This window comes from Camelus ferus, chromosome 8 (genome assembly GCF_009834535.1).
Source record: "Camelus ferus isolate YT-003-E chromosome 8, BCGSAC_Cfer_1.0, whole genome shotgun sequence".
Classification (NCBI taxonomy): Eukaryota; Metazoa; Chordata; class Mammalia; order Artiodactyla; family Camelidae; genus Camelus; species Camelus ferus.
In genome coordinates, this window is record NC_045703.1 from 43062628 (window position 1) to 43078390 (window position 15763).

A 15763-nucleotide genomic window follows, 5' to 3' on the forward strand; every position below is an offset into this window, starting at 1 on the left:
AAAGGTCACTAAATAGGTGATTGTTTGAATTGGTATATTCAGCTTAAGTAGTTACCTGCTTAGAAAACTTTGATTTCTTCATAGAGAATATTTAAACAAGAGTCTGCAGGCAATGTGCATGGAATAAATATGTATAGAAATAAGCCTAAAGCCAGTGAGACTTAAATTTCTTAAATAACTGATGGTAGAGACCATATATATTTTAGATTTTCCTTGCCAGTCTTCATTAATGGCCTAACACTAATCTGAATTAAATGTTAGGCTTATTTCTAAACAGCATTAGTAGGCACAAATTGACTTGACACAAAATGGTGTAGAATCTATGACAAGGTAGGAAGTGTTGGGTTAACTTGGTAATACAGAATTTGGTTCTGAAGAAAAGTAATATGAGTTTGTCTTACTATATTTTCCCAAGTCAGGACAGGATCATGTTGATGAAGCATATGCAAATTATTTTTAATATGATTTTCAAATCTGAATTGTTACAATAGCAAAAGCTTTCTACTTTAAAAATTAATTTTTTACTTCTTGTGATACATTAGAAGTAGGACTTAATTCTTTGACTTACTTTTATAAAGCCTGTATTACTGAGGTGATCATAAAAGTTTCAGTTGTGTATTTTTATTAAATTTACTTTTAAAAGATAGCTAGTTACAAAAGAAGAAAAGTTAGCTAGTTTTCCAGAAACAAAAGTAGAAATTTGGTATAAAATGCAAAAGTATATTAGTTTGGGAATTCTGGAGTACACAAAGGGACTGGCCAATTTTGTAGAGTTAGTAGACTTTCCATATGGCGGCTTTCATTGTTTAGTAGATAATTTAAAGTAAGGTTGAAATTTGTCGGGGAGTGAGGTCAAGAGCATCTTTATTTAAAAGAAGAGCCAATTCCCCATGACTTCTTTACTCCAAGTGTTTGGAGCAGAAGAAAAGGATTGCTGATACCTTTGCATATCTTCCTGTCCCCTGACCTCTCCACTTGTGTTCTGTAAGTTTCATTAAGTTATTTTTGTAAATTATCTCCTAAGACAAAAACAGAGACTTTATGATAAGTAACACCAGAAATAGTAGTTTTTCCTTTCAAAAATCGGTCTTTGGTTAGAGCCTAAGGGCTATTTTGGGAATCTGGGAATTGATTATAATTTTCAAGCCAAAAGTGGTGTATATTTTAGCCACATGTTCCAGATTACTTGATAAATACCCAGATATACTGAAAACTAGACCAGTGAGTGCAGGTACTCACTTATTAAAATACAAACCCAAATACAAACAGCCTTCAAAGTACTTCTGACATTGATATTTAGTATCATTTAACTTTTGTACATATTAATCTGGGAGTTTTACTTGTAGTACATCATTTTTTAAAAAGCTATTTATTAAATTTTTCTTTCCTAGCAATAGCCTCTAAATTTGCAGGTCCACCCCAAACTGTTCCTAAGAGATCTCTTTCAGTCTGTAATGCCTCCTTGAAACAAAGCTCTTTGACTGAAGAAACAGATTTTTTCAAAGCTCTGATTACTTCTGGTGGCCCGTTGGTAAACTGCTGTAGCCATTCTCGTGCCTCTTTGAGACATTCAGTTTCATCTGAAGACTGCAAGATCTCTTCAACCATTCCTATGTGTAAAGCTTTTTTTGAATCCAGTTTAAGGGCCCCACTTAACACTCTGAGAGCCTGTCTACTGCCGATTATTTCAACCAGCCGGGTTGCACCGCCCCAGCTTGGTATTATACCCATCTCCTTGTGGACAAATCTGATCTCACTCTGTGCAGTCATTAACCTGCAAAAGAGAAAAGAAACTTCTGAAACAACATATGCTTTAGTCATAAAGTACTACCTATTCATAATCTGATCTGACATCTCTATTATAGATAGGTATATGTTCTATTAAAAACTGAACGTTCAAAAAATCTAAGTGTAGAATTCAGTTTACCACACAGTACTTAGCACCTCCCTTTGAAAACAAGGTTAACATTTTTGTTGTGCTTGCTTATCTTTTACTTTGCATATAAGAGTCTAGTCTGTATTTTATGTTTTTGTTTACTTCTAAAAGCCCAAAGTATATCTTTCTAAAATGAGTTGTAGCCTAATGAGAAAATCTGGATTAAAGTGAAATGTGAGAGTAGGAAATGTTAGGCGCATACCATGAAAAAAAATGCATAGTAAGTTAAGGTCAGTAGTCCTTAGCCAGGGGGGGAGTGGCAGTTTTTTTTAACTCAGGATAGATTGGTCCAGTCTTCCAACAGACAGTTATTAAGCACTACCAATGCCAGGTGGTCTAGGTGTGGGACTACAGGAATGACCAAAATAAAATCCCTCCCTCAGTTTACATGCCGGTTAGGACAGAAAGACACTAAACAATATAATGTCAGTGGTGATAAATGCTATAAAGAAAATGGGGCAAGGGACTAGAGAATGAGGGTATGTGTGTTGGGGGTGTGCTATTTTAGATGCAGAAGGCTTCTGTGTATTTGAGCAGCTACCCAAGTGAATGATGCAAAAAACTGAAGGAATTCCAGGAAGAGGGAATTACAAGTGCAAAAGCCTTGAAGTACAACTGCTTAGTATCTCTGGGGAACAGGCTAATGTAGCTGGAATATAGTCAGCAGAGAGTGATGGGAGATGAAATCAGAGGTCAGCTAACAGGTCCTTAGGAGGTGGATTTCATTTTTTAAGTGTGAAGCTTTTCAGGAGGAGTTTGATCAAAGCCCATGTTGCTGTGTTAAGACTTTAGCATTTAATAGCACACCAACTGTTCAACTGTGAACTTTATGTTAAATAATCATCAGAACAACTATATGAGGTGCAGTAACACGCTCATTTCACAGAGGGGGAATCCGAGGCAAAAGAGATTAAATAGCTCACCCAAAGGCCGTGCAGCTATAGCAGGGCCAGAATTTTAAACCCAGGCAAGTTAGCTTCATTATGTGTGCTCTTCACCTTATGGTAAACGTCAGCAGTCAGCTAGACACAGGGATACCATTAAGAAAGTTGATAATGGCTTGGGTTGGACTTGAAAGGATTAATTTCCTATAGCAGGGATTCATTTCCCCAAATCTTAGGACTTTTATGAGTAGGGTGATTAATAAGCAAAGGGGAACAATAAAAGGGAATAAACACAGATTAGTGGGCACCGCAATCACATCTGCCAATTAAATACGTGTATACTATTAACACACTGCATAAAGCTATACTGTTTAGGAAACACAACCTGAATTGTGTTTTGACTGCATGCTTCAAATGAAAAGCATTCACTATGTTAAAACCTCTCATTTAGACCAAAGTTCGTATCTGAATTTTAATTTTTAAGAGATGTTATTGCTTTGAAACTTATTACAAAAATGAAGACATTACGTTCAGTATTCCAAAGTGTTCAATGCTCAGCTGCAGGTGGTTTGGTTGCTTTAGAACCAAGAACAACAGACTCTCAGTCTTTGACCCTTAAATCAAGAGAAGTATTCCAATAGAGAATTCTCACAAAAGCCTATTTATTAACCCACTGGGAAAGAGAACTTTCTCTTCACAGCTGTGAATTTTTGTAAGGGAAAAAATCTGCCTCAATTATGGACAACTGCTTTTAAAAGCAAATAGCCATGAAAATAGTAGTTTTCAATAAATAATTTTTAAATGGTAGGGAAGAAAGAACAAGTGTTTTAAGAATCTGAATCTAGCCTCAAATTGGAGGAGTATTGCCTTGTTATAATAAACAGGGTCAGAAATTAGGAACGTAACAGAGATTACAGTAAACTCTAATAGATTAGAAATAGGAATATTTATATTGAACACAATCCTTTTCACAGAATAAATTAAATGTGTTACCATTCCTACTTATATCCTGGAATTGACACTGATGTTGGCTATGCCTACAATACAGAAAAGAATTATGTCAGGAAAAAACTCATTTAAAATAAGCTGAACATAAAAACTGGTTAAAGTCCTAGATGCTGGGATAATGTAGATGAGCTTATGACACAAAAGTCATCTATGTAATAAGCACATTTTATTTGGAATTATTTTCTTCTAAAGAAGAATGTTTAATACCATCTTTATACCGTGTGTTTTTTTCCCCTTTGCCATATTTTATAAGGTGAGGTATGACTTCTTGAATCATATTTTACAACTCTTAACAAAATCCTGAGGTAATCTTTGTAAAAATATCTGTTGTGATCAAACTCTAACATCCAATCTTTATATGTCACATGCCCCGGGTGTCTTGTGTACTCATATACATATTACATCAGTAAATATGACCCCAAAAGTTAATAGTGACAAAAGAACACCAGGTAGTTTAAAATGAGAGAAATATGAAACATTCAGATGGTACCCTTTCACAGGACTCTTTGTTAATCTAAAGGCTAAAGTTTAAATATAAAATTTTCAGTAGTGATAGCCAGAATTTATGAAGAAAATAACGTATCAGTAAGATATATCCAAAAATAGAAACTGCTTCCTGATAAGCCTTACAGGATTACACACTAGTTACTGAGAGTTTAGATACAGTTAACTGTGATGTAATTTATTGCGAGGTATAATCTATTAATCTATGTAGAAAACAAGATTCTTAATCCTTATATGCAGACTCATTTATAAAACCATATTAAATTCTCTTATTTTAACAAGTAAAAGAATTATAAGTATATTCTGACTGTTAATTAGTGTAATTATTATTGGCAAGGTTTAAAATTTCCTGTGACACCTTGGGAGAGGGGAGATGAGGAAATTAATCAGATGTGGATACACTTATCATCATAGTACACATGCATCAATGTTACAGGAAAAACTACCCATACCTTGGGGAAGAGGATCACCTTTGAAGGTGATGCAAAGTCAATGCTGATACCTGAGAGGATTGTTCACTGTGCTACTGCTCTTTGGTGAGTTAGCTATAAGTTGCAGGACTTTGAACAAATGTACTCAAGAAAATTAATTTTAAGACAATTACGAAATTTCACTAAAATAGGAAGTTTAGTAAAAGGTATGAAAGAAAAAGGTTTTTTTAAACATTTATTATTAGAAGTACTTTTAATGGACTCTGGTAAAGATAGAAACAAATAATTGCATTGGGAAGAGTGCAGCTTTGATGTCAAGTACACAGTCATATACCAGACTGCCTAGCTTGGCCATCAGACTGGTTGCATGTAGCACCTTGTAAAATATAGCAAAGAAAAAAAGACACATGGTATAAAGAGGATGAAGAGTAAATTATTTAACATCTCTGGGCCTCAGCATGCTTGTTTATAAAATAGATACAACAGTAGTACTTATGCCATAGAGTTATCACGAGTATTGAATGAGTTAATATATGAAACTCACTTGGAACACACACACACACACACACACACACACACACACACATATATATATATATATATACATGCACTATAATTCTTTTAAACAGAATCTTAGAGGAATTGTGTTTATGGAAAAAATCAGTGTGAAATCTGCCTCAGCCACATCTACAGAGCACAGTATTATTTATACTTCTCTTTGGCATATAAAAGTTGTATGTATTTTGTAGCCTCACACTGCCTGACACATATTAAACTCTGTGTGTACTGGCATCTATTATTACCAAGTTGGCTGCATTAGCAGGTAAGTCACTACAAATAACAGTAGTGTTTCTCCTAGAAAGGCATTATAAAGTTGTTCCCTGGGCTAAAGTCACTCAGTCCCTAAAACTGAATGTAAAAGAGCTACGCTCACACTGAAAACCCAGCAAATAATAGTATACCATCCTTCCTCAATATCTGTTAATGGTGACTACAAAATATATACAATTTTAGGTTTCCACATAAAGGTAGAAATAATACTGTGTTCTGTTATTGACACGGCTGAAGAAGATTCCAAATTGATTGAAAAAAAAAAAGACCACATATATCTAAGACTAACTTAAGAAATATTGTGCAATATAAGTAAAAGCATAAATATTTAAAAAAATTTTAAAGCAAGCATTCCTGTTACAAAATTAAATAACATGATGTGATAAATTTTAAGTCTAGCCATTGGTTAAGTAAACTTTAGGGCCAGAAATTGCTGGTCCTTTTGCATGGCATATTAAGAGCAAACCAAACACAGTAACGCAAACTATGGTGACATAGGGAAGCACATTACATAAAATTATATAATAGCAACAGCCATCTCTGACCACAAACAGTACTTTAAAATCATGCCTTCAACATAAGCACTTATTTGTTTGCACATGCGCCTTCCTGCTGCTCTCTATCTGCCGCCATCACAAGATGATTATGGAAAATGGAAGGAAAGAACCCAAAGATTCTCCCCATATTTCACCTTTCTCATTTCCTACTCTAAGATGATTACCCTCATGAGACTCCATGTATTTTATGCAAAGAAACTGCCTGAGTAAGAGAGTAGGCGGCTGAATGAGTGTGTGTGTGTGTGTGTGTGTGTGTGGTAGTGGTGGTACAGTGAGGGGGAAACAGACAGGAAAACGTTTGGGGAATATCAAGTCTGATTATAACATTCAGTTAGTAATCCTAGCATGCTCAGAGGTGGATTTTCTTGATATCAAAGTAAGAATTTCCAGATAATACAGTGATTACTACAAAACAGAGCAACATGGGCAACGTGACTGCTTCCTGAGGTGGACATATATTCAGAGTACAGGCACTGACACAGCAAAAATGGAATTTGTTTTTTAATGACTCTGGGATTTGTTGGTTGGGGGGGTGTGTGTGTGTGTGTGTGCACGCGCACACATGAGCACATATGTCTATTATGTCTATATATTTTGTGTTTTATTCATTAAGTTAGTATTTTAGAAAAGGGCTCCCCTCCGTGCTCCCTTGGGACAGCATGTCTCCAGCTCCCTTTCTTTGTAATATACTTTGCACTAACGGGTAGCAGCTGGAAATGCTAATACCTTTGGCTGGGGTTATTTATATTCATGAAAACAATGTTAGAGATTGGAGACAAATTAGATGGGCAGGCTCTAAATTGCATAGTTGAGAATTTTATTTCTCTAGAGAGAGGGGAATAAAATGTGTTTTTCATTCAGTGTATAAACAGCTAAAATCTTGATACTCCAAAGAAAAACAAAAAGAAAATGTAGACAATTCACACACACACATCAATGAATGTACGAAAATTTATGCCTCACTAAAAACCTTTAAAAATGCAAATTAAAATTTAATTTTTGATTATCAAAATTAGAAAAGATCTTTTTAAGAGTATAATCATTATAAGAAAGGATGCTCTCAAACAGACACTCAAATGCTGCTAGTGGTAGTATAAATTGGCAGAATCTTTCCTGGAGGGTAACTTGGCACTATATATCAAAAACCTTGAAAATTTTCATATCCTTTGATTAAGTACTGAATTATATAATTAGTACTAGGATTTATTCTAAGCTAATAATCCAAAAGGACAAAGCCTATGTATAAGGTAGTTATCACAGCATTAATCATAATAGAGAAAAATTAGAAACAAAGGATATTTTAGTACATCCATACTGATAGAATATTTTAAGCTTACTAAATTCGTGTTTTCCAAGTACACTTAAGGATATGGAAACACTGTCATTATAAACTATATGATATATAATCTTAATTTTTTTAAAATAAAAAGTTATATATATGTCTTTTTATAAAGACATGAAGAAAGCACACCATAATGCTAATGCTAGCTATCTTTTGATGGTAGCAACTTTTTTACTCTATACCTAACTGTATATTTTTTTATTCTTTTTTTAATTGAAGTATAGTCAGTTTACAATGTTGTGTCAATTTCTGGTGTACCGTGTTACGTCTGAGTCACACATATACATACATATATTCCTTTTCATATTCTTTTCCATTATAGGTTACTACAAGATATTGAATATAGTTCTCTGTGCTATACAGTAGAAACTTGTTGTTTATCTATTTTATATACAGTCTAACTGTATATTTTAAAATTTTTGTTAATAAAAACAGATACCTAGACATAATTTATTATTCTTGGATCACCCAATAAGGGATTTAAAAAATTTTTTTAATATGCAGTAAGGTATATTGTACTTCCAAAATACTTAAAATATTTTTAAAATCAGTATTTTCAAAATAATCATTATTCAGTGTGTGGTCTGTGGACTAGCAACCTTGGCATTACCTCAGTCCTCACCCCAGATCTATGAAATTAGAACTGTATTTTAATAAAATCCCCAGGTGATTCATATTCACCAGAATGAGCACATAGCTTTTTATAATCAGAAAGCACAATAAACATTTAAAAAATATTATGACCTGTACTATTTGCTATTAATTCTATAACCCAAATTTAGTGGCTTAGAAAACATTCACTCTGAACGTCAGAAGTCTGGGTACACCCTGGCTCAGCCAGGCCCTCTGCTTAGTCTCCCTAGGCTGAATCAGGGTGGTGGCAGCACTGCCTTCCTCTCTGGAGTCCCTGGAATGAATGCACTTCCACTCATTCAGGTTGTCAGCAGACCTGAGTTTCACGCAACTTGAGGACTGAGGTCCCTGTCTGTTTGCTGGCTTTCAGCTAGGGATTGTTTTTCTCTAGAGGCCAGCTGCGGTCCTGGCTCGTGGTCCCCTTCTCCATCTTCAAGCCTTCCCATGCTTCTCATCTCTCAGACTTCCCATTCTGCCTCATGTCTTTATTTTTAAAGGTTCATGTGAATTGGCTCCATCTGGATAATCCAGGATAATCTCCGTTTTAAAATCCAGAACCTTAATTGCACTGGCAATGTCCCTTCTGCCAAATGTTAATAACAAGTTCTGGGGAGTAACAGAGTGTGGGCAGGCATCTTTGGGGGCCACTACTCTGTCTGGGTGGTGGAAGCACTTAAGCCTGATTTCCCTTCCATTCTGTTGTGCTGTTAACTTTCCTGCCCTCACACATTCCTCCCACGGCACCACCACAACTAGCGCCCACCACCACCATCACCCCTTCTCATCTTTCACCTTCTGGAAAACTTAACTATTCAAGGATTCTTTTTGTTCCATTCCTTTAGTTGTTAGTGTAAAGACTCAGTGGGGAAAACAATCTCCATTAAAAAGAAAAAAAAAAACAAGGATTTGCTGGACCTATAACATGTTACTTTTAGGTGAATGTTAAAAGCGCTGTAACACTCGTTGAGGAATGCAGATTTCCTAAGTGTGGACACCAGACCTGCGCAATTTCCGAAGCCCAAACAAGATTCTTTTTTTCCTCCAATATTAACTTAGTAAAATCAGAATATAAAAGCATGATTGGTCCCCTGCTGGCACTTTAAAGAACACTGAGGGCTAGAAATCTAATTAAGGTCTGACTGAAGGTGGAAAACCGGGTATGTATCACACATAGTTAGTAGAATTAATGTATGCTATTAAGAACTTTTTCTAATTACAAAATATTTCAAAAATACAAAAATAATAACATATTCATGTACTCATCACTCAGATGTTACAGATACGAACTTTTTGCCACATTTATTTCTGAGCTCTATTCTCATCTCTTTCCCTTCTTTTTCCCACTTCCTTCTCTCTCCACTGGCAACAAATATCCTGAAGTTGGTGAGAGTCATTTCCATGCATGTTTTAACTTTTACCAAATATTCTACTTACTAACCAAATGGTAAACGTCTGCATGAATTCTAGAAAAGAGATCGCTAAGTAATAGTATTTCAGTGTTATGCCCAGCATCTCAAAAGACAGTGTACCCTGACCAGCCAGCATTGGTCCTAAGTTGGTCAATATTAAGTTAGCAGGTTATTTCTACATTGGAAGTGAATGCATCAGACTATCATCGTTTGATGACATGAGCCATTAAAATCATTCAACTAACTTTGTCTACTCTGATTTATCCCTCCCACTGTTGATGGACATTTAGGGTTGTTTCCAGTCTTTAGCTAATATGAATGGTGCTGCTATGAATATTGTAGGACATATCTTTAGGTGACCATTTGTATGCATTTCTCCTGGATTTATACTGTCTTACTTTTCTACTGCTGCTGTAACAAATTACTGTAACTTTGGTGGCTTGAAACAACACAACTTTATTATCTTATAGATCTATAGGTTAAAAGTCCAACATGAGTCTCACTGGTTTAAAAATCAAGATTTTGGTAGGGATGCATTCTTTTCTACAGGCTCCAAGGGAGAGTCCATTTCTTTGCCTTTTCTAGCTTCTAGAGGCTGTCCACATTTCTAACCGCATTCCTCCATCTTCAAAGCCTGCAGAGGTGGGTTGAGTCCTCACACTGCATTCCTCTTACCTTGCACCTGTTACTGTACTTCCTTTTCTGACCCTAAACTCTTCAGCCTCCCTCCTCCACTTCAACAACACTTGTAATCACACTAGGCCCACCCACCAGGAGAATCTCTACTTTAAATTCAGCAGATAAGCAACCTTCTTTCCAACTGCAACCTAATTGCCCTTTCCTATATATCATAACATAGTCATTGGCTCCAGGGTTAAGCTAAAGACATTTTTGGAAGACCATTATTCTACCCACTGCATATACCTAGGAGTAAAATGACTGTGTCACGGGGCATATGGCATTATTCAACTTTAGTAGATACTGGCCTTTTCCAAAATTTTGTACCAATTTACACTCCCATCAGTAGTTTGTGAGAGTTGCACTTGCTCCACACCCTACTAACACTCGATCTATTCCGTCTTTTTCATCTCAGGTAGTTCTTCTGGTGGGTACAGAGTAGAAAGGAACTGTCATTTTAATTTGCATTTCCTTAATAACTAATGAGTACTTTTTAACCTACCTTTTGGCCATTCAGATATCCTCTGTGGAAAGTCAGTTCAAGTTGTCTGCCCACTTGTTTTAATTGGGTTGCCTATCTTATAGCTTTGAAGGAGTTCTTTATATATTCTAGATATGTCTTTTATGGATTCAAAATACTGAGATAACCGTCTCTTACTCTGTGGGTTGCATTTTTATTCTTCTAGTTTTGTTTCTGATAGAAATGATTAATCTTAACAATCTAATTTATCAATGTTTTTCTTTATGGTTAGTGATTATTGTGTCCTATTTAAGAAATCTTTGACCACTTCAAGATCACGGAGATATTGTCCTGCTTTCTTTCAAAAAGTTTACTGTTTTACCTTTCACTTTTAGATTTGCAATTCATCTGGAATTGATTTTTACACATACACATGCATTTACTAAAGAGACCATCCTTTCCCCACTGCACTACAGTGTCATGTCTGTCTTAAATGACCATACCATTTGGATCTGTTTCTGGATCTCTACTGGCCAGATTTTCTATCTTTGTGCAAAGAGCACACTGTTCTAAATTACTACAGTTTTATAATAGGCTTCCTATATGTAATACAGACCTTCCAATTCTGTTCTTCATAATTACCTTATTTTTTCTTGGTACCCTGCATTTTCATATGAATTTTAGAGACTCAGTTCACACACACACACACACACACACACACACACACACACACAGAAACTTGCTGGATTGTTACTGCGATTACATGAAATCTGGAGATTATTTTGGAGGAGAAGTGAATTTTTGTAATATTGAGTCTTTTATTCCTCAGATGTGGTATATTTCATTATTTATTTAGGTCTTCCTTAATTTCTTTTAGTAATGTTTTCTAGTTTTCAGTGTAGAAGTCAGATGCTTCTTGTTAGATTTGTTTCTAGGTTTTTTTTTTTTTAATGCTACTGTAAATGTTATTGTTTTTAAAATTTTTGTTGTCTGCTGCTGGCATACAGAATGCTACTGATTTTTATTGGCCTCACAGCCAACAAACTTATAAAATTAACTTATTCTAGTAGATTAGTTATATATTCTCTTGGGTATATATTCTTTTGGGTAATATATAGTTACATATTCTTTCTATATACACAATCATATCATTTGTGAATAATAAGGTTTTATTTCTTATAATCCAATCCTTATAACTTCTTTAATCTTGCCTCACTGAACTGTTTGGGATTTCTAGCACAATGATGACCAGAAGTGGTGACAGTACCCACTTTGTTCCTGATGTCAGAGGGAAAGCTTTCAATATTTTTATCATTATGAGATGTCTGCTGTAAGATTTTTATAAATGTTCTTTATTAGACTAAGAAAGTTCTTTCCTAGTTTGCTAAGAGTTTTTATCATGAATAGATGTTGAATTTTGTCAAATGCTTTTTCTGCATCTATCAAGATTGTAATATGATTTTTCTCCGTTTTTTTGTTAATGTGGTATATTATACCAATTCATTTTGTAATGTTAAACCAACCTTGCATTTCTGGAATAAGACACTCTTGGTCATGATGTATTATCCTTTTTATCATTAGATTTAATTTATTAATATCTTGTTAAGGATCTTTACATTTATGTTCATGAGAGTGATTGGTCTATAGTTTTCTTTCTTATAATGTCATTTTTAGGTTTGGGAATAAATATTATACTCATTAAAAGAGCTGGAAGTATAACTTCTTTTTCTATTCAATGAAAGGGTGTTACTGTAAGATTGCAATGAATGTGAGGATGTAATGTAAGATTGGTGTTACTTCTTCTTAAATGTTTGGAAAATTTCACTGATAAATCTACTGTATTTGTAAAAAGTAAAATTTCAGGGGTTGGTCTCAAAATAATGACTCCTGATTAATTCCTAACATCCCCACACAACCTCCCCAAAGTTAAAAAATTAGCAATGAGCAAAAGAAAGCCAGACATGATCCATACCCACAAGACTATGCAGAGGCAGAGAATACTACATCTTTAAAATGATTTGTAAGTAGAGGAATGAACACCAAATTAAAAAAAAAAAGATTTCACTTTTGAAAATGAGTAAGGCTGAAAGTTACAGTTTTAAGTAAGCACCATTTCTGAAGCAGACCCAGGTAAGTAGAAAAGGGGTGGTTTCCTTGGAGAAATACAAGAGAAAAAACGTAAGAGGGGGGAAAAATAAGGATTCTGTAAAAACAAGAGATACAAAAGTCATGCCAGCTCCTCTCCCATTTCCACTGTTATCACCATTACCAATGTCATCCATCCAAAAACTAAACTGTTAGATGATGGCATTCTCAACCAAGGAATCCTAGCCACAAAATACTTAGGAATAGAAAACATCAAGCCAGTTCTATAAAAAAAAAAACTACTGTAAGAATAAAGCAAAACATGTAAAATTCAAACATTTCATTTGATGAAAAGTGCCTCCCTTCCCAAGCAGAAAAATGTGAAATTAAAGAAAAAAACTGTAATGATCACTCCAAACTGAAAAATATCTTCAAATAGCATAGTTATATGGAAAAAGAAAATTCCTGAATCAGAATTTTTTAAATCAGGGATAGAAATGTACAAAAAAAAAAAAAGTGTAGTGGGTGGAGACATAAAATGAGTAAGAGCTGACTGACTCAAGAAATAGAAGAAAAAAGACAAGAACAGGTTTGAATAAAAATTGAGGAAGGGTCACTGAAGACAAAGAGGGAAACAACCAAGAGACTAAGAACTGGCTAAAAAAAGAAAACAGAAACAGACAAAGAACATGTAATATATGTAAATATATGTACAACTAAAACAACTGAAACAACAGTGACAAGCTGGGCAAACACATAAAAATATATCATTGAGAATAACAAATGTCCCTAATATTTAAAGAATTTATAAAAACTAAGGGAAATAAGCCAAATATCCTATAGAGAAATAACCAAAACATGAATAGATAATTCACAAAAAAGGTACAAAAATTGTTCTTAACCATATGAAAATGTGATCAATTTCACTTACTTAAAGGAAAATGCACATTAAAACTATGCTGAAATACTATTTCTCACTTATCAGATTGGCAAAAAAAAAAGTTTAAGTTAAGTAGCCTTTTTTGGCAAAGGAAAGTGAAACAGACTAGAGAAAATGGAAGAATGGTCTATTCCCTAGAGAATTTAGCAAAATCTAATAAAACTAAATATCCATTTAACCTGTGATTCAGCAATCTTATTTGTAGAATTTAACCTTACGAGATAACATTAATACTATCAAAAAAGTCCACACACACAGTTACTCACTGGAACAGTGTACATATTCAAAACATAAAATTCAATTAACAAGAATGGGAGGAAAGAAAAATTAAAACTGAATACAAAAACTAACTGAACCAAAGTATTTCAAATAAATAATACACTGAAGACAGAAAAATTACCTTTGACTATTTACCCTTGGTCTGGGAGAAAAACAAACCTGCAAAACTTGAACTCTTTTTAATAGTTTCACTTTTCATAATGATATAGGGACAATAATTTTAAAATTACCTTATATGCTTTGTAAGATTAAGTAAATGAATAAATATGCTGGTGTTATTGGGAGCTGGGGTCATGGCTGTTGCAGGAGATACAATAAGAAATGGGAAAAGACAAGAACAAACTTTGTAGGAACAGACTGGGCTTGGAGATATCAATATAAACTCATGACCTCTAATTAATTAATGCATGATCTAGCTTTGTTTGCTCAGAGTCTAGAAACAAAGATGCCAGGAGCAATGAGAACACCCAGCATCTAGATCTTGGTTTTTAAATATTACCCACCTCCCCTCTGCCTTAAAGGAACTAGTGCTCCCATGAGAAATGCCAGAGACCAGGGCCAAGAAGAGGAAGACATAAGATGAGTCTGGACTATCTTATTATACTCAGAAAGTAAGTAAGTGCTCAAATGAATGAATGGATGAATGAATGGTGGAGCATTTCAAAAAAGACACAGGAGCCAGATTGAAAGGCTTCCCATTGGCCAAATCTGGGACAATTTATGCATCAAAATAATCAAGGATAGTAATGAACCATAAACCACTAAAAAATAAGAATCCATTAGTTCACACTGATGATAAATACACACATGCACACATACACACACAAGAAACAGGTAAAGGAGGGCTTGTCGTCAGAGCAGAATGACAACTGATATACATGCAGGAAATGGTGAAGTTAGAGAAATAAAAATTTGCGATCATCTTAGCAAAGATGGTTTGGGCAATAATAATCAGGAATGCTCAACACAGTGGAGAAAGTTCGGCAAAAAGAAGAATATTACTAGTTGCAAGGAGGAAAAAAGCAACCACAGTGGAGAAACCAAACACTTCGACAGGGTGATCAAATTTAGCATCACCAATGACAGGCGGAAAGACATTGTGTGTGTTCAGATGTGATACTCTTTGACAATACAATATCCCTTTTGTAGGGGTATTATCCAGAGATACATAACCTGAATGAAATCATCAGAAGACACCAAAGCGATGAACAATCTATTGAAAAACAAAAAACAAAACATGGCCTGTTTTCTTTAAAAATGTCAAGTCATGAAAGACAAGGGTTGGCCGAAGAATCCTTTCAGACTAAAAGAGAGAAAAGGGCTCTGACAACTAAGTGCAGTACACAGTCCTGCAGTGGAGGGAAACACTGCTATACTGGGAGTTAGTGCCGAGCTGACACACCTGGAATATGGACAGTATATTAGATAAAAGCACTGCATTAATGTAAAGCTTCCTACATTCAACAATTGTGCTGGGACTATGTAAGAGAATATTCTAGTTCTTAAAAAAGAATATACATATTTGTGTGTATGTATTTAAAGGAGTAAAAGAGCAAGATGTTTGCAACCTACTCCTAAATTTCTCAGGAAAAATTATTATATGTATTATACATAAAAAAATACACACACACACACGAAGTGAAAAACAAAACCAAAACAGCAAAATGTTAAAAACTAGTGAGTCTAAGTGAGTAGGGAAACTCTGTCCATTCCAAGATTGGTTCCAGACCCTCTGCAGATACCAAATCCTCGGATGCTCAATTCCCTTATGTAAAATGGTGCAGTA

General features: G+C 34.7%; 2 protein-coding genes across 5 annotated transcripts in view; one reads left to right on the plus strand and one right to left on the minus strand.

Annotated features, from left to right (window-relative positions):
• Positions 1–431: 431 nt before the first annotated feature.
• The window catches only part of ECHDC1 (ethylmalonyl-CoA decarboxylase 1), a 48758-nt gene continuing 33426 nt past the window's right edge, over positions 432–15763 (minus strand). For 2 of the 3 annotated variants that reach the window (XM_006192668.3, XM_014566005.2), the window contains exon 6: positions 432–1774. In XM_006192668.3, the coding sequence (XP_006192730.1) occupies positions 1366–1774 (409 nt within the window). In that variant the 3' untranslated portion in view covers positions 432–1365. The remainder of the gene's footprint in view (positions 1775–15763) is intronic. The other variant, XM_032484847.1, reaches the window with a different exon arrangement.
• The window catches only part of LOC116665386 (sex comb on midleg-like protein 1), a 64551-nt gene continuing 63282 nt past the window's right edge, over positions 14495–15763 (plus strand). Inside the window, exon 1 of one of the 2 annotated variants that reach the window (XM_032484843.1) lies at positions 14495–14588. The gene's annotated coding sequence lies outside the window, so the exon portion shown is untranslated. The remainder of the gene's footprint in view (positions 14589–15763) is intronic. The other variant, XM_032484844.1, reaches the window with a different exon arrangement.